At 54.2% G+C, this 19,227-nt stretch overlaps 1 protein-coding gene across 3 annotated transcripts in view; it reads right to left on the reverse strand.

The window, feature by feature from the left end:
- Positions 1–9,109: 9,109 nt before the first annotated feature.
- Positions 9,110–19,227, reverse strand: part of Brd1 (bromodomain containing 1) — a 37,994-nt gene continuing 27,876 nt past the window's right edge. For 2 of the 3 annotated variants that reach the window (XM_005379526.2, XM_005379525.2), the window contains exons 8-12: positions 12,578–12,713; positions 11,929–12,056; positions 11,121–11,230; positions 10,817–10,971; positions 9,110–10,179 (exon numbers count right to left, since the gene is read on the reverse strand). In XM_005379526.2, the coding sequence (XP_005379583.1) occupies positions 9,996–10,179; positions 10,817–10,971; positions 11,121–11,230; positions 11,929–12,056; positions 12,578–12,713 (713 nt within the window). In that variant the 3' untranslated portion in view covers positions 9,110–9,995. Of the gene's footprint in view, positions 10,180–10,816; positions 10,972–11,120; positions 11,231–11,928; positions 12,057–12,424; positions 12,714–19,227 lie in introns of all 3 variants that reach the window. The other variant, XM_013511532.1, reaches the window with a different exon arrangement.

Genomic DNA, 19,227 nt, shown 5'->3' on the forward strand with positions numbered 1-19,227 from the left:
AAAAAAAAAAAAAAAAAAAAAAATAGAACCACCATGTGCTCAAGACAGATGTTGAATACAGAGCTTTAGGACTTAATGTAATGTTTGTCCTGTTGTGTTCTAGTGTTGCTCTAGTTTGATTCCTTTATTCATTTTAGAACAGGAATATTTACCCCATGCCATTATATTTTGGGATGATGCAATTTGGTTTTGTTGTCATTGTCATTTTTTACAGGGGCTCACAGCTAAGAGTTTGCCATAAGTCTCAGAGGAGACTTTGGACTTGGACTTTTGAGCAATGCTAGAACTGTTATGACTTTAGGGAAGTAATTAGTGCATTTTTGTTGTAACTGGGATGGTTGCATCATGTTGGGTGGAAGTATGACCTTGTTATGATCTTTATTTGAAGAGTATGACCTAAGAAGTGTTTGAGTATCAAGTTGACCCAGGATGAAATATGGTGGTTAATCTTAAACTTGTTTTTGGTACCAGGAATCAAACTCAGGACCTCACACTTGCTAGGCAGGCACTGTGCCGCTGAGGTATATCCCTGGCCTTATGGTGGTTAATCTTTATTGTCAACTTCATTGACTTGAGAGATGAGTAAAACACACTCTGGGTATGTCTGTGAAGATCATAGGGCATGATGTTAGGGACTATATCTGGTCCCTGACCCCTTTCTCTCTTGCACTATGCTCTGATTCCTGGATGCCCTAAAGTGAGCAGCTTTACACCACAAGGCATTTCTGCCATAATATTTCTACCTTGGAGCCAGCTGACCATGACCAAATTAAACCTCTCTTCCTTCTAGTTGCAAGTGCCCAGTATTTTGTTCCAGCAACAAGAAATCTGACCGATGTATTTTGGGAGTAGTAAGTAATTATATCAAGGTTATAGGACACAAAGTAATATGCAAAAGTCAATTGCTTTCCATACAGTAGCAACAAATGAGCGAATTGGAAATCAAAAGCACAATACCATCTATTTTAGCACTCCAAGAACAAAATATTTTGCTCTAAATCTAACAAAATATGTACAAGGGATTTATGAGGAAAATTATAAAACTCTGATGAACTAAAGAAAAAGAAGCTGTTCCACAGAAAATATCCCATGTTCGTGCATAGAAAACTTTAATATTGTGGAGATGTCTGTTCTTTCTAACTTGAACAGTAGATTCAATGCAAAATGAACTAAAATCCAGCATGTTATTATCTGAATATTGATAGATTCTAAAATGTATATGGAGAGGCAGAAGACCCAGGACAGCCAACACAATGAACAAAGTTGGAGGGCTGACACCACTTGACTTTAAGACTTACCATAAAGCCACAGGAATTGAGCTAATGTGGCACTGATGAAAGAATAGACAAATCGATCCATGGAACAAAACAAAATAAAGGCCACAGAAACAGACATACATGTTTGTGGATCTTTGACAACAAAACAAAAGCAACAGAATGGAAAAAAGTTTTCTCAATGAACGGTGAGGAATAGCTCAACAGCCACACATAATACACAGTGATCTTAGACATCCTTACCTCTTTCACAAAAGTTAGCTCAAAATGGATCACAGATTTGGATGCAAAATCCAAAACTATAGAACTCTTAGAAGATAGCATAGGAGAAACTCTAGGGCTTTAGTAATGACTTTCAAGATACAATTCCAAAGGCACAAATCAGGAAAGAAAGGCTTGGACTTCATTAAAACTTTGAAGATTCTTCTCTGAAAAAGACACTATCAATATAATAAAAAGACAAAGTACAGGCTAGGAAGAAAATATTTGCAAAAGACATGTCTGATAAAAGGCTATGATCCAAAATATACAAAAGAACTCTCAAAACTCAACAATAAGAAAATTAACAACCAGGGGCTGGGGATTTAACTCAGGAGTACAGCGCCTGCCTGGCAAGTGCGAGGTTGTGAGCTTGATTCCCGGTACCAGAAAAAAAAAAAAAAAATTAACAACTTGACATAAAAAACAAGTCCAGGACCTTAAAAAGCACCCCACCAAAGAAGATATACATGCAGAAATATAGGTGTGAAAAGGGCACTTGTCATCAGGAAAATGCAAATTAAAATGACGGTGAGATCCACTACACCCAAGATGGCCAAGATTGAGAATGACAGAATCAAGTGCTGGCAAGGGTGTGGAGCTACAGGAACTCTGATTCAGGACTGATGGAAATAAAGAATGGTGCAGTCCTACACACTTACTGCGTCGGCCTTGCCACATTTTAGGACTCATTCCCAAGTTCCATCTTTTCCACATTTCTTCTTTTCATCAAGCCCCTTCCACTGTGAACTTTAATGACCAACAAGCCTGTGGCCCCATCCTGCAAATGGCATTTCTGGAGGCATTTGTCATCTAGGCTTTTGGACTAGGATCTCACCTTACTTCCTGGAACATGGGCTCTGTGAGTGTCAAACAGTTCCCCAGTCACCTTTGCCTCCTAGCTCTGAACCCCAGTTCACAGGAAGGGAAGGAAAGAAAGGAGAAATGGATGAGGCTGGGAGGGCTGGCAGGTGAATACGTGAACAAAAGCACATTCCCTTCTGTGGTACCGCAATGACTGCAATTTATAATGAACAGAAACACATTTCCCACAGTTCCAGAGGCTGGGAATACCAATAGGAAGACGCCACTGTCTGTCAAGGGCCTTCTTGCTGAGTCATTGCATGGCAGGAGCCAGAAGAGAAAAGAGACAAAAAGAGCAGAACTCACCCTTTTATATCAGCATTCATTCCGTCCCTCAAGACAGACCTCTCATGGCTTCATCACCTCCAGTGTCTCACCTCTCCACACTGTTAAACTGGAAATTAAATTTCACATGAGCTTGGGAGGGGACAGACATTCAAGCCACAACAGACAGACGGATGAATGAATGAATGAATCGATGGTGGGTGGACGTTAGATGGATGGATATATGGGTAGTGGGTGGGTAAAAGAATGGGAGGATAGGTAGATTGCTGGAGAGCTGAGTGAACAGGCAGGTGGATAAATGGATGGTAGGTGGGCGAGTGAATAGGCAGAGGGATGCATGGGTGGATGGGTGGATGAATATGTGGATGGTAGGTGGGAGGACTGAAGGAATGGGAGAATGTATGGATTGGCGGTGGGATGGGTGAATAGTACATGGATAGACAGGCAGTGAGTGGGGGTGAATAGATGGAGGCATGAATGGATGGATGGTGGGTAGAGGTATGGGTGGATAGTGGAGATGGATGAGTGACTGGGTGAAGGGATAGGTGGGTGAGAGGGTGGGTAGATGGCTGGATGGCTTAATTAGGTACATGCAAATAAGACGGTGGGTGAGTAGGTGACTACACAGAGGGATGTGGGTTACACACCTACCATCACCAGGCATCACAGTGCTCAAGTGTGCCGTAAACACTCCCAAGCAAATGCACTTTCTCCGCTGAGGACCCAGTCCTTGCATAAATCACCAACCCCCTGAGACGTGGGTCCCACCGGGCCCCCATCATGAGGCAGTGCCAGCAGAGGAGGGGACCACTGCAAATCTGTACTTTGTTCGGATCCAGCTCCTCCCTCAGAGCCCTTGGGGGTGGCCTGTCCTGGTAGGGCTCAGCTCCCTCCTCACGTTGCTCCATCCTTCCCTACACACACGTGTCACACACAATGTCCAGCTTGAGGACAGTGACCCTGCCCTCAAGCTCACAGACCAGGGGAGCGACAGATGGTCACGTTGACTTCCCAGAGACCTGCGTAGCATAAAGAGGCCCCTCACTCAGGGCTGAGAAAGAAGAAATCCAGAAGTCTGCCGAGAGAAGGAGCCCCTTAACGACTCCTCAAAACTGAGTCAGAATACAACAGGTTTTTCTTCGTGATGATGATCACTCTGGTTTTTGTAATGTTCAAGTTGGGGAAGTTCCCCTCTGTTCCTGATTTAGTGGAATGGGTGCTGGCTTTTCTCGTTTTTTCTCCATCTAGTGATATGACCGTGTCATTTTCTTTTTTAGCTTATTGGTGTAGTAGACTATATTAACTGAATTTTGAAAGTCACACCAGCTTTGCATACTTCAGGTAAATCTCATTTGGTCATGATGTATAATTCTTTTTATTGATTTTTCATTCTATTTGATAATATTTTGTTGAGAATTTTTCAACTATGATTCTGAAAGATATTGGCCTGTTCTCTCCGCTCATAAGGCTTTTGTGTGGGTTTGGGAGGAGGAGAATGTTGGCCTCATGGGAGGAGTTGCAAGATGTCCCTTAAGCTGCTTCTGACTTCTGAACTGTATCAGAGAAATTATGTGATTTCCTCCTGAACTGCTGGCAGAACTCACCAGGCAGCCATCTGACCAGGTGATTCCTATTTTGAAGGTGAATGATCATTGACCTAATTTCTTTGATAGGAGCCAATTCAGATGCTTCTTGTATAAGTTTTGGCAGACAGCATCTTTCTAGTTGATCCATCCCATCTAAGTTACCCCATGTGTGTTCCAAGGTCATTCACAGAGCTTCCTCATGGTCCTTTCACTGTCTGTGGGGTCCCTGTGATGGCCTCTTTTTCTGATCTACCAGCTTGAGTATTCTCATTCTTAGTTGGCCTGGCCAGAAGTTTATCAATTTTATTGAACTTCCCAAAGAAATTTTTCTGTTTCATTGATTTATCTTCCAGTCTTTAACATTTTTTTTTTCTATTCTCCACAGGCCTGATATCTGTAGAGTCCTAAGGTGAACTTAATGATTTTAGAACTTTCTTCATTTCTGATACATGCACCGAGTTCTATGAATTTCTCTAAGTATTTCTTTTATACAACCAGCCAGTTTTAGATACACTGCACCTTTCTGTTCCTGTAGCTCAAAATATTTTAAAATTTCTCATAAGGGTCCTTTTGATCTGCCTATTATTTATTCTCCAACTATTTGGGGATTGTCCAGCCCAACCTCAGTGCTGTCTGGAAACACATGCATGTGACCTCCAGTCCTTCAAGTGTGTAAGGCATGTTCTCTGGCCGAGTACACTGGGTCCTGGCAAATGTCCGTGTGCACTTGGGCAGAATGTGTATTCCACTGCCGCTGCACGAAGCCATCCATAACGTCCATTAGACGCAGCTGACTGATGGTGCTGCTCGGTTCAGCTGAGCTGTTGCAATTTGCTGCTTGCTGGATCCATCAATTAGTGACAGAGCAGTGCTGAAGTCTCTGGCTGTAATGGCGGATTTGCCCGTTTCTCCTTGACGTTTTCTGATGCCCTGTTTCTAGGTGCACATGCGTGTGCACTTGCCAGAAGGAAAGGTTGGCGAGGACAGGAGAGGGCATCCCTGAGTTGGGGGACGTCGGTCCTTCCCACCCCACGATGGACAAGCTGGCTCAGGCTGCAGATCCGTGGCGTGCACGACGGCAACCCCACCACTGGTGTGTGTGCCCAGCAAAGTCCCTACCTGGGCGTGGACAGGTCCTGCCACTTGCCTGCCACCAACGGGACCTGACAGAGATGACATGGTGGGCATGATTATGTGTGTGAAGACAAGACGGTAACTCCATCTGGTTGGGGTCTCTCTTTCCTGTGCTGAGAACAAAGCAGCCATGTGGGGACACGCCTGGGATCTGCAGGCGGCCAAGGGCAGCTCCGCAAGCAGCCAAGAAAGGAAGTCTCCCTCCCAAAGCCCAAGGGAGCAGCAGAGCTGAGCTGCTGGGTGAGCTGGGACATAGGTTCTCCCAGGCTAAGCCCAAGGGGCTCAGATGCCACCTGATGGGCAGCAGTCCCAGGCTCCAGACACCCTGCAAAGACAAGTGCTCTTAGTGGCAACATGCACGGTAATTTGTGTGCCAACAGTCTCTAACACAATAAGTTCCATAGCAGGACCTAGGGCCCACAGACAGTGCACCCTGAGATCTCGGGGGCCTCCCAGCTGAACCCAAGTTCGTAGGGCAAAAGTTACAAGGGAGGAGCAATAGCCACCCGACACCCACAGCACCAAGACCACTGCCGCCCTAGGGCCACACTCATTCCTGAGACCCTCTCTGGAAGGTGGGACAAGAAAGGACGGCCTCCCCTGAGCTGTGGACTGGGCTCCCGGCCCACTGCCACCCACAGCAGCTGGCCAGGGACGCTCAGTGTGGAGGTGGCAGCCAGCACCACTGACAGTACGATTTAATTAGCGATAATGACAGCAAAGCCAAGAGTTGCTGTTCAGGGCCTGTGACTGCGCTGAGCTCCGTGCTGCAGGAACCAATGCATTAGAACAGGCACCATTTGGGAGAATTGCCGTATTTTTCAGTGGCTTCAGATTTTTATTTTCCTTCCACAGTCCAAGTTTTTTCTGGCCCTATCACTGATTAGTTCCAGCTAAATCTGTCTTTTCTCATCAAAAGAAAATATCATGCATTTTACTTTCCATGAACTTGCAGGAATCTATCAGAACGGTTCAAGTGCACCTCATCATGCACAATCCGGTTTTTCTCTTCCTTTTTTGTCCCGTGCTGGGGACTGAACCCAGGACCGGGTGCATGTTGGACATGTGCCCCTCTCTAAGCTACGCCCAAGCCAGGAGCAGGAGGAAGTCCAGGCGCTGGAGGCTCTGTCCTGCTCGGGCTCAGTGTCACCCGGGGCCCTCCACATTCCGCCCAGAGGCCCGGCAGCTCCCTAGGCACAGTCCAGCCTGCCCGCACCCTCTGGCCTGGCCCGCAAGCACTGGTGCCCTGCTCCCCAGGGCCCTGACGGGTGTGTAGACTCTGCGCAACTTTCCTTGGGAGAACAGTGGCTTCTCCTCAGCCCCCAGGCCATCTTGAACCCAGGCACCTGTGCGTTTCTCCAGGTGGCTGAGCCCCCAGCCCCAGCCAGCTGACCCCACACCACCAGGGAACAGTGCTGCCCACAGGGTCCCACAGAGGCCTGGCTGCAAGAGAGTCTGAGCCCCACTATCCACAGGGCAGACAGAGGGCACCCTGAACTCACCGTACCCTCAGCTGCACCCTCACCACAAACACAGATGCTCCACCTCCTCCGCAGGCAAGAGACTGAGGCAGGAGCCATGAAACCAGAGGCCAGAAATCCACTCCAGGTTGACACAAAGCCCAAGGCCACGTGAGCCTGGGGCACTGTGGGGTTCAAGGTAGACTCACAGAATGAAAGGACACCCTCCAGCTGGTGCCACCTCCCGGCCACAACCCAAGCCCTGAGCCCACACCCTCAGCTTCCTGCAGCGGCTGAAGGGCCCAGAGTCCCACTGTAGCTGCAAATTCCACTCCTGCTCTCACGCAAGCACCCTGGGGCCCTTGGGCAGGTGGAGGCAGCTCCTCCAGCCTCCTCCACTCCGGGGCCTCTCTCTGGGGGCCAAGGTGCAGTGAGGTGGCCTTTGGTCACAGTGACGAGCTGGGGCCAGCAGTAGTGCCGGGATGGACAGAGCCCAGGGGAGCAGTGGGGTGGATGATAGACACAGCAGCAGGACAGAGGGGACTCAACTGTCCCAGACCCTGCTCAGCGCCGGCCCCCAGGCCTCACCCTCCTCACCCTGTTCTGCTGCCTTCAGGGCTCTGGATGAGGGGCTGGGAGGGAGCCCACACACATACCCGCAGACTGCACCAGCCCTCAGAAACTCAGCCATTGATGAACAGGGGGCCCTCAGTCCCAGAGGGGCTGGGATTTTAACCCGCCCTCTTGTCCTGGGAACCCTCTAAAACTTCCCTCTGTCCCCACAGTCTCTGCGCACACCCATCACTTCCTTTAGCTCTCCTTAGCTGCAGCCTATGCAGACCCAGCACCCCAAGCGTTGACTGCCCCATCTCCAAGGCACTTGCCGCCGACTGCCAGACAGCCCCTGCACCACCTTCAGATGCTCCCAGCCTGGCCAGTCACCATGACTCCCTCGGCCAGCTGCCCAGCTGTGCCTTGGGGACACACAGAAGTGCTGCCCAGGTGCAGAGCCTTCTGCGTGACCTCAGGCGTGGCCGATCCTTTGCAGTCTCAGCTTCTCCTGGTACTTGAGACGGGCAGTGACCCCACAGCCCTGTCCAGCTAGGACAGGAGCAGGGTGCTGGCCCACCAGGGCCCAGGTTGCCCACCAGGTCTGAAGCTCTCCCTAACCCTGAGCTCTGAGCACTGTGGTCCCATGACTGCATCCTCTTCAAACCCAGAAGGGATGGGCAGGAAGGAGACAGGCCAGAGGCCAGCACCCCCGGGAGGTGACAACCGGGCCCTCCTCTGACGGCCTCTCCAAGAGGCCCTACAACACAGGTCAACCCACTCTGGATACCCAGACCACACTGAATGGGCCACACTCTCTGGGCCCCAGGATGGGCAACCTGCCCTGCAAGACACCTGGCTCACCCAGAGTGGGTGCTCTGGAGCTCAGCCCCAGGATAAGGGTGCCGCCTACCACATCCAACTGCAGCTCTGACACAGGGTCCTGGGCACCTGGGGACGTGGGGACAACAGCATGGCAGGTGCAGGGGACAGGGCAGCGAGGCACCGGGGGGGGGCCGGGGGGGGGGGGGGGGGTCTGTGGCCGAGCTGTGTGGAGCCAGCAGCCGCTGCCAGGACAGAGGCTCTGACCCAAGCCAGCTGCCCAAGTGACCATCCCACTCCCTGCAGCCTGGGCCCCCCACCCCGCACCAGGAAAGAACACTACAGCTCCACCAGAAGCAGAAGCTGAGGGCCCAGTGTCCTGCTCTGCAGACAGTGCCTCCTTGTGACACCACACTTGGTCTAGCGGGAGGAAAGCCCGCTGTGAGCAGGGTCACAACTTCCCCACAAGGGCACAGCGGCTCTCGAGGTCCACCTCCTACTCCGACCGCGACACAACTCTCAGGCCAACAGCCTCTGGAGGGGTCCAGGTAACAACCATCCTGGCCGCCACACACTTGCCCACGGACCACAGGCGGGGCGGCCCATAGCAGAGAGGCCTGCCAAGCACGCACAGAGTAACTACCAAAGGAGGAGTTTATTTCCAAGATACTACAACGCAGACTTGAAAGAACATTTTTAATAGTGTTGAAATAGAACTATGAGTAGGCACAGTAACAAATAACCCTACCCCAGGTCAGGTTTCAGGATCAAAGCACCCATCCGCCTCGTGCACCCTACGGCCTCCTGTACCCGTCGCTGCCCCAGGCCTCTTGCTCACCCAGCCTCCTGGTGATGTAGGAAGGAAAGGGCAACAACGTCCAAATATTGACTTTATTTTTAATATAAAAAATGCAAATTTGGAAACCCACCCTACTTTCACCCCCTAACATAATGCTTTACCTCTTAAAAATAAAAATAAAGTACTAATTCTATATACATCACATGTACCATACAAAAATGTATCCAAAGTTCTATTGCTACCAAAGTTCTAAATTAAAACAAGTTACAGAAAGCCCCGCATTGTAAACAAAAGATTACAAGTTACAAAATCAAAGTACACACAGGCCAGGGTCATTTACGGAACCACACCACACATTCTGCTCCCAAACCAAGTCGAGTTGTTATGTGCCCGTATAAAAATGCATATCAATATACTTTTGCAAATTTACTCTTCTTTATAAAGCAAATGAATACACTTTCTACAATAAATACCCGCTGGAGGCACGTCCGTGAGTCACCGGCGGAGTGTTTTGGTGGTCTGCGAGTGGTGCACACAGCATAAAGGGATTCTCCTCCTCTGCACAAAGTACCATTCAAAATAATGTCTCGTTTTCTCTCTTAAAATACACATTTGTCACTGTAAATTTACATCCCGTCTTATTAAATAAGTGGTACTCTGTGTAAAGAGTATGATTTACAAAATTATTAAACATTCAAAAGTCTTTTTAAAAAAAAGCTACAGGTAAAGAAGGGGAGGCGTGTGGCAGCAGGGGCAGCCCCCGCCGCAGGCCCGACGCACACCCACCCGAAGCGCCAAGGCCAGGTGGCTTCGTAGAAAACTCGGAAACAAAACCTCCCCCCTCCCTGGGGAAAAAAGAATTCAAGAACTACAACTATAAATCAGAATAAGTTAAGTTTTGAACAATATACAAACATGTACAGCGTATCAACACTATGGACAAGTCCCTCCCACCGGAGCCGCCTCAGTCTATGTCACTGAGGTCACTGGCTGGCTCCCCGTGCACGCGGCTCAGATGGTTCATGGCTCGGTCGAAAGCGATGCGCACGGCCTTGCGGATGCTGGAGTTCCGCCCCTCCATCATCTTCAGCTTGTCTATGGTCTCATCGATGCCCAGGGGAGCCATCTTGGATTTAGGGAGCCACTGCCTTTTGAGAGAAGGGGGCGGTGAGCACAGCTGCACAGCAGCCCTCACCTGCACTCGGCATCCTCCCTCCCTCCCTGGAGCCCACATGAGGCGCGAGAGCAGAGTCTCCATGCCTCCCCTCAACCGCCCCAAGGGGCCATGCAGGACAAGCAGAGCACACAAATGTGTGCAAAATACGCATAACACAGGAAATACGTGCAGTGCACACCTAACACAGGCCAGTGCGCCCAAAGCAGAGCACCGGGCGGGAAGGGTGCAGCCTGAGGAGCTGAGTGTACAGCCCGACCAGGGCCAACACACCACGCCCGCCCACAGGGAGCACGGGCTGAGCACGTGTGGAGCACAAGGTGCCGGAGAGAGGAACAGGCAGAGCACAGGGTCGGCCCGGCCGGGTGTGGGAGCGGCACTGCCACGGCCTCGAGGGGCAGAGCTGGTGCAGCGGGGACCTAGCCTCCGAGAGGAAGACAAGGCCGACCAGAGCTCCACACATGTCCCTGTGGTCCCCAGGGGCTCAACATGCAGCACTCTTCTTGGCCCCATTTGGACATCAGCCATGTGAGGACCAGTGCTCACACAACCCCGCCAAGCCGCTGCACCCCAGTAACCGAGATGGGGTGCACACCCCTAGCTGCACTCACCAGCTCCTCTTATTGTCGAAGAACAGTACAAGAAAGAGCTTCTCCTCAGACTTGGTCTGCATGTGCTCGCCCACCTTCAGCACGTCCAGAGGCGGTGCCGGGATGGTGACACCGTTGTGGTGGCCGGGCACTCGTGGCATCTTGGGGTCGATGATCTGAGGAGAGCACACCCCACTCACTCTGAGCACTTGTGCCTGAGGCCGCCCGCCCGCTCGCTTGCCCGCACCACAGCAACCGCGCTCTTCCCTCAGCTCAGCCCAGGGCCCTCGCCTGAAGGGTAGGCCCACAGTGGCACGTGACTCACCAGTGCGGGGTAGGAGGGGTAGCCACTGCACTTGGCCCACACCACCTTCAGGGGCTCGAGCACTGAGGCGGCGGCATCCGTGGAGATCCACATGCTGCTCTGCCCCACCTCTGGGAAGGAAGGAGCCCTGGTGGTGAGCACTGCCCCACACCCAGGGCCCCCTCGTCTCCTACCAACCTGGACAACCACCTGCCCTCCCCAGTGCCAAGCCTGGGACACCAGGTGCCCAACCTCTTGCCACCCCACCCCCTCCAAGGACGGGCTCTCAGCCTGTAACGGTGCACTGTGTGCGGGTGAGGCCTCCAATTCAAGGCTGAAGTCCTGGCTGATCCAAAGAACAGCCCCAGCTCAGCCCAGCAGAGGGCACTTGTCTCCAGAACCACCAGCTCCAAGTCCAGACCACTGCTGGAGAGGAGAGGGGCCACAGCCCCCATCCAGCCCGTCTGCGCCCAGCCAAGCCTCCCCCACAGGGCCACCTCTGGGAGCCCTGTGCCTGCTGCAGTTCAGGCCCAAGGCGGCAAGGGCACTGTCCCCAGGACTGAGCAGCCCTGAAGGAGGGTCCTGGCTGCTGGCCAGCCTCAGCTGCAGACGGGCCCCAAGGGTCAGGCGCCACCTGAACCTGGACTATCCCGGAGCAGGGCCAAGTCACCCTGACCCCAGCCTCTGCTTGTGGACATCACCAGGGCCACAGATTCCCCTACTGGGGAGGGAGCCCCTTCAGACACCACAGGCTCTGTGCAGTAACACCGTGCCTGGACCACCGCCACACGTGGCATCCTACCCACATCCCAGGCTACCCAGGGCTCACCGGCTGCAATCCGGGCTGCCTTGGCATAGTTGCCATTCTCAATGCAGGATATCAGCTCACTGCGGTCCTCCAGTGTGTGCCTCCGCACAAGGGCAGGCTTGCCGCGCCCACACTTGGGGGTGCTGAAGCTGTGGGGAAAGCGGGGTCCAGTCAGGGGCAGGCGGCCAGCCTTGCTTCTCCCTGACCCAGGCTATGTTGCGCAGCTGCCCATCAGGACCACAGGCTGGGCTGCGGACCGGGCCTCCCATCCAGGGACCGGCCTGCAGTGACCAGGGTGGTTACGGCCACCCTGTCTGGCCACCAAAGGGGGCCCCCACTGGGCAGCCAGGCAGGTCCGTGCTGACCACTGTCTTGGCAAAGGCAAGACTCTGGGAGGGATGGTTAAGTGTGAATCTCTGTTGATTCCACAACCACGCTAAGCTTTGCACAGTTTCATTCCTATTAACAGTTAAATGCTACGAAGCAGACGAAGACATCATATGGGAAACTGTCCTACCAGGCAGAGTGGACACACGAATCGGATCCCAGGCCAGGCTCTCTCAGGGCCCTTAGGTCAGGAGCCGGGGCCCCTGGGTCCAGAGCAGCCAGGCGGGTGCTGAGCGCAGGGGGCACTCGGAGGCTGCGCAGGCGGAGACGAGGCGGTGCCCACCTTGAGTCACACAGCGGGCTGCTGCTGGAAGAGATGCTGGACTCGGACGCACAGCGACGCCGGGGGGCAGCTTTCCTCCCCGGGCCACTGCCCGGCTCCTGCTCACTCCTTGAGCTCCCAAAGCCATTGGTGAGACCTGAAACACAACAGGCAGGTGCCGGTCAGCCTGGGCAGAACAGCTGCGCCTCCCGGCCCTTCCCTGTGCCCTGTCCTGACTTCCGTTGGATGTGGGGTACACGTTCCCAACAGCATTTCACACTAGACACTGTCTTATCTTTAGCCACTGGGGTCCCCAGCAGTGAGCTGCAGGTGCCAGCACTGAGCTCCACACACACAGCAATGGCTGCTGAGCGAAGTCGGCACAACTGAGGTCAATGTGAGTGGGGGCCGCGCTGTGAGCACAGAGGAAAACGAAGGCGGTGCCCGCGCAGCTTTCTCTAAAGGCCCCCAAGCCAAGGCATCTGGGCTCCCCTGCCCAGCTAACATGCCCTGGGGGCTGCGGCAAAGGCTGCCTGTCCACACCAGGGGCACAAGCCCACGGGCACAGGGCACCATCACCAACAAAAACACACTCATGTTGTGGGGCTCCAGGGAGAATAAATTAGGGTTTTTCATTGTTGTTTTTGTTTTGTCTTTCTGACAAAGGGTCTCACTATGTAGTTCAGGCTGGCCTTGAGCTCACTTTGTAACCCAGGCTGGTCTCAAACTCTCAACAATCCTCCTGCCTCAGCCTCCCGAGTGCTGGGATTACAGGCGTGCGCCACCATGCCTGGCTTGCATAAGAGTTTTAAAAAAGCTTGCTCCAAAACACACAAATTAGTGTGAACCTGAAAAATGCTGACAATACACTTGAAAAATAGAAAACGAGGGCCCCGTTAATGCAGGCCCCCCAAAATCCACAGCATAAAGGCACCCGGGCCTAGTATCCTCCCAACACAGGACGTGGCTCTGTAGCACTTGCCACATGTCCAGGGCAGCTGAACAGACAGCCGCATCACCTCAGCTTGGGAAGAGCACTTAAGCAGGGCAACCTCGGAGCCTACTGCACCAAGCGGCGCTTCCCTGCTGTACGTGAGCAGCGGGAACAGGGTGAGACCAACCAGCTGTGTCTGGCCTGGCGCCCTCAGGTACGACAGCTGGGCGAGGGGGCCGCAAAAAGGAGCCCCATCCCTCCACTTCTGTCACCCTTAAAAGATTAATTAAAATACTATGCCCAAAGTGAAATGTGTAAACAGGAATAAAACTTCTCAGAAAGCTTTTGGCTCGGGTGGCCAGATCATGGCGCTTCTGGCTGCTGGGACACTTCCACCTTCCCTCCAGAAATGCTCCCACCCCTGCTGACAGGGTCCTCGCACCCTCCAACAATCATGCGCTGACAAAGCGGGCAACACGGACAGAGAAGGAGCCGGACCACAGTGAGCCCGAGGCTCTCGTGGTGGGCAGATGGCGCCATCCTAGGGGCAGAGGCCACACCCCACTCTGAGCTGTACCATCAAGACGCCCACCCAGCACTGATGGACAGACAAGACAGAGCCGATGCCCCAGGACACACAATCTGAGAAAGGACCACAAGACCAGTGCCATCTGCACACACAGCTCTGTGGATGAGTCTTTAGGTCTCAGACAAGGAGGCCACACCACAGGCACCTCCACTGCTCCAAGCCCAAGCACACACCCAGGGCAGGGGGTCACGCGCCTCTGAGGTACTGCCCACCCCAAGACTCCAGTGCCAAGTAAGCCCTTTGCAGGCTGAGCAGACGGGGCCAGAAAAGAACAGAAACGTGACCGGTCAGGGCTGGATGCCGTCTCCCACCAGGTCTGGGCCATCAGGGTCAGCTGGGGAAGACGAGGGCTGATCTGTGGCCAGCCTGACCCACGCTTCGGGCTGTAGAAGTGAAGGCCAAGACAGCCTGCCTTGAACCAGCCTGCAGATGGTGCATGCTTCCTGCCTTCACCGCCCAGGACACACACACACCGTCCCCCACAAGAGTAGCAGCTGCTCCACCCCAAGGTCAGGGCCCATGGTAACAGAGGGAACAGAGGTGGACGCGAAGGTCAGTGATTGAGGAGGAAGAGAATGGTCTGTATCTTCTCTGTTTTCTGAGCATTTAATGACTGGGCTCACGGATCTGGGCCACAAGTAGTTTACACATAAAGTTTTCACACCGCATGTGGACACGCACTGAGCACGCGGCAGCCCCCGAGGGAACAGTCCATAAAGACCAGGCTGGCTGCAGAACAGGCTGGGCACCAGGCCAGTTTTTGAAGGACACAGCAGCTGAGGCAGGGCAGGCGCCCGGGCGGCCAGGAAGGCTGCCAGCCCCAGATGAATCCCAAGAGGTGACAGGTGAGGATCCGGGCCAGTGCGGGGCAGCTGTGCAGTGCTGTCTGGAGCCCACAGAGCTGCAGCACAGCAGCAGCCCCTGCAGCCTGCGGAACGGTTGGTGTGCGCTTTGCGCAAGTCCCACCAGGGGAGGTAGCCTCAGAGTAGAGGCCACGGGGCTCACTACACCCCAGCAACCCTGTGGGGCCAGAAGACGTTCGTTCAGTCCAGAGTCTGGAATCCTGGGCCCTGCGGGGTGTGGAGGTCCAGAGGTGGGCTCAGGACACCTGAAAGCAGCAGGTGCTCACTCACACTGCAGCCAGCCTGACGCTGTAGAAGAGATAGGCTGGCAGCTACTGAGAGGCCACGAGAACGTCGGAGACAGCTCTAGAAAGGGCGAGCACCCCAGCACCAAGCACTGCCAAGCCCCAGGCCCGCAAAGCCCCCAGGCCACATCCCACTCTGCCAGGGAGAACGGGATGGGTGTAGGTGGCCGGCCATCCCAAAGGCCACAGCAGCCCCAGGGGCTCCCTACTCTCTCAACACCTCACACCCATGAGCAGGACAAAGCTCCTATGTGGTCCAGCTGAGGGGGACAGTCAGCCATGGTCCTTGCTGCCCTCAGCCTCCTAAGAAACCCTGAGATGCAGCGGGTAAAGAGACCCTGGGCATGGGGAGCTGGTGGACAGAAGCTGCCCCTCCACCTTGGATCCACGGCCTCCGCAGGCACTGAGGAAAGGCCACCAGGAGAGCTTACCCCATGCCATGCAGCATGAGGCACTCACCCCCCTGCCTTGTAGCTGCCACCCTGCTCCTGCAGGAGGAAGTAAGTACGCAAGCACTAGTGGCTTGTGGCCAGCAGTGACATTCTGGGCATCAGAAATCACACACTGCTCCCAGCAGTGGGACACGAGCACCACAGGGTGTGGTGGGTGGCACCTGTCCTCTTCTGCTGGCTCGTTTCACTTTTGCAACTGCCCAGAGAATTGCACCTGTAGTGCGCTTCTCAAACTTTCAGTGAGAGCACAGCAAACATGAAGCCGCCCCCACCGCCTGCTTCCATGACAGAAGCTCCATGAAGACACAGCTGGGACGGCCAGGAAGGTGCAGCCCAAGTAGGGGGATGTCTTGGAAGGTCCCGTGGCAGGGCTCGTCAGCCAGCTTGGCTGGCGCTCAGCACAGCACCAGCAAGAGAGACGTTGGCATTGCTCCGTCATCCCAGAGGGAATAAAGGAAAGCGACTTAAGGAAGAAGGAAGCCAGGCAGAAAGAGAAATGGAGGTGCTGACGACTAAGTGATGACATCTCCAGGCAGGGCCGTGTGCTCGGTCCCTCCAGACGCCGGACTTGGTGCCCGAAGCTGAGCCCCGTCATCGCAGGCCAGTGCTGGCGCACGCAGGGCAGAGCTCAGACTGTCCTCGGCGCTGCGGTGCTGGCACACGCCAGGCTGTCCACTCGGGGAAGGCAGAGGCACTGAACCATCCCCAGCTCAAGGAGAGCACCAGTCCCCACAGGACCTGACCGGGAGCCTGCAACGTCTGCGGGAGCGGGCGTCGGTGTTCCTTAGAGGAGGCTCCAGTGTGATCAGTGAGAGCCACATGCAGGGCGAGGAGCAGCCAACACGCTGCATCCCAGAGGCTGTGAGCAGAACTCCGGTCCAAGTCGAGGGAAGAGAAAAGGACTAGGGTCCAGAGGAGGAGCTACCCAGTACACAGCAGCTAGGTGAGAACCGGGAGAACAGCAAGAAGCCACTTAGTCTGCGGAAGTGCAGGGCAAGACCAGCCTCCTGCCTGTGCAGTCTGGGGGCACAGAAGACCCAGCCCTCCGGGCCCCACCCCATGCACAGCCATCTCCACCGAGTCTCAGAGGAAGAAGTAGGCGGCACAGCCCCGCCGATCCAGTCCCTGAGGAAAGAAGCTTATAGAGCAGGCTGGCTCTATAAGCCCGGGCCCGGGGCTGTCGCATGCCTCGCCCGCTGCACCGCGGGGGTCGGCGGCCTGTGGAGGAGCAGTCAGCACGGCGCTCAATCTACCACGGGTCCTCAGCGCCCTGGAGAACCAGCCCTGTAAGTTCAGAGTGGAGGCTGCGTCTGGGGAAGCTCAGAAGGCTCCAAACACTCCACGTCCTCCGACTGCGAAGAGTGCAACTTGAGCAAGAAATCCAGGTGCGCAGAGGGCACCTGCCCTTCGGGCGAAGGCGAGGCCGGCACGATGGCAGGACTGGCCCCTCCAGCCCACGCCTGGCCGCCCTGGGCAGAGCAGATGCAGCAGTGGCCGCCTCGCGCTCCTGAGGGTCTGATCTTAGGGCTAAGGCTCCCAGGCTGTTCAGGGGCACGCTTAGGAATTCAACTCGCATCCACTGAACTCTACTGCCATTCTGGAATAAGAAAGCAAAAATCTCCATTTCAGTCAGGATCAAAGGCACACTGCGGTCACAAGTACTAAAGGTCTGCGGCGCACGACAACTCACCACCTAACCCTGGAACACACTCCACGAAACGGGGGACGGAGAACAGGGCGAGCACCTGATTCCTCCAAAGAACACCTGGTGTACTAGGCGTGGTGGCACACACCCCTAACCCCAGCACTTGGGAGACTGAGGCAGGAGGATCACCATGAGCTCCAGGCCAGCCTGGGCTACACAGTGAGTTCAAGGTGGCCTGAATTACAGAACAAAACACTGACTTGAAAACAAAAAAGAACATCCGGTGAACAATCTGAGGTGCTCCTAAATCTATGTCCAAAGCTGAGCCCAAACAGGAAGGTCACCCAGGGAAGCTACCCATGTACTGAGACACCCGGGCCCGGGGGAAGCACAGCAGCCCATAGCACGGTCCTTCGGTGCACAGCATCCTGGGCCCTACACTGCCCCACGGCCACAAAGCTCAAAGCCCCAGGGGGCAACATCAGCCCTCGCCCTCGCGAGCAGGAAGGCCTGATGCGCTAATGTATCATGGGGATCCAGGGAGCGCCACGCAAGGCAGTCTGCCCCTCACAGTGGCCAAGAAAGGCGGAAGCGCAGTTAAGAGGACTGAAAATGTCTGGTCTCTCGCTTCATCTACATCCTCTGAAACATTTAAATTGCTTTGTATTTCTCAGAAATAAAAAAGGTTTTATGAGATTTTAAAATGCGAATTTCATATCAAGCCATCAAAATATGAGGACTCGGATAGAAAGTTTCTACAAAAGTAATTACATGTGCGAAGTCAAAATGAAACTTAACATGAGGCCCTGGTTGAAAGGGGTGGGGGCACAGAGCCGGGGAGTGAGGCACAGAGAGAGTGAGAAGGAAAGTGGAAGGAAGGAAAGGGGAGGGAAGGAGGAATTACCTTAGACACAAGAAGCATGACTGGCCCCCCAGGCCACACACTCAACATGAAGACCTCTGAGGGATGCTTAATGCCGGGCAAGAAAGGAGGGAGGTCACCGGCAGACGTTGCCGCCTGACTGGCCGGGCAAATCTCTTGGACATGGGATTCACTTGCTGCCACTCCAGCAAATGAAATGACAATGCACTGGCCCATGTCCTCACCTCTGAAATGCATAGGAAGCCAGCATACCAGCTGAAGGCAGCTGAGGGTGGCACCTCCTCCTCAACTAGTTGTGGCAGTAGACAGAGAACACACAGGACCCAGCTTGGTCCAGCACTGAAAGGGGCACACGTCCAGAACAGGGAGGCTTGGGACCTGACCCTGGCACCTTTCCAAAGCACAGCCACCCCAGAGTGAGTGGACGGACGGCAGCCACTCCTCAGAGAACACAGACACACACAGCTTTCATCAGAGAGGGTGGGAGCAGAGGCACGAAGAGCCAGGTAGCTTCCTCCAATCCTGCATGGAGCAATTCACAGAAGAGCCAGACGCAGAGCATATGAGAACACATGTGGCCCTCCCAGTACATCAGCAAAACACGTTAAAGGTACAAAACCTTAGCAGTTATGGAGAAACACCTTCAAGTGTTACCAAGTGGTGACAATAAACAGTGCAGCACCGAAGGACAGAACCCTCATGGGAGCCTACCGGTGCAGCAGCAGAGCCTCAAGCTCAGGTCCAGGTTCAGGACAGGAGCTCCAGGAGACCCTTGAGTGAGCGCTCCCAGCCGCAGTGCACCAGACGCACAAACCCACTCATGGTGCCCAGCCGACCACAGCTAAGAGTGGTTCTTGATGCTTCAAAGGCCAGAGGGCAAGAAGCGGCCGGTGCAGAACAGGACAGGGCCACCACAGGATCAGAAGCAGCCTGGGCCACATGGCCACCTCCCCAAGGGCACCAACCCAGCCCCACAACGGCTCCAAAGACAAAAGCACGTGGCTCATCCTCTTCTCTGGAA

This window comes from Chinchilla lanigera, unplaced genomic scaffold (assembly GCF_000276665.1).
Source record: "Chinchilla lanigera isolate Chin_1 unplaced genomic scaffold, ChiLan1.0 scaffold00012, whole genome shotgun sequence".
Taxonomy (NCBI): Eukaryota; Metazoa; Chordata; class Mammalia; order Rodentia; family Chinchillidae; genus Chinchilla; species Chinchilla lanigera.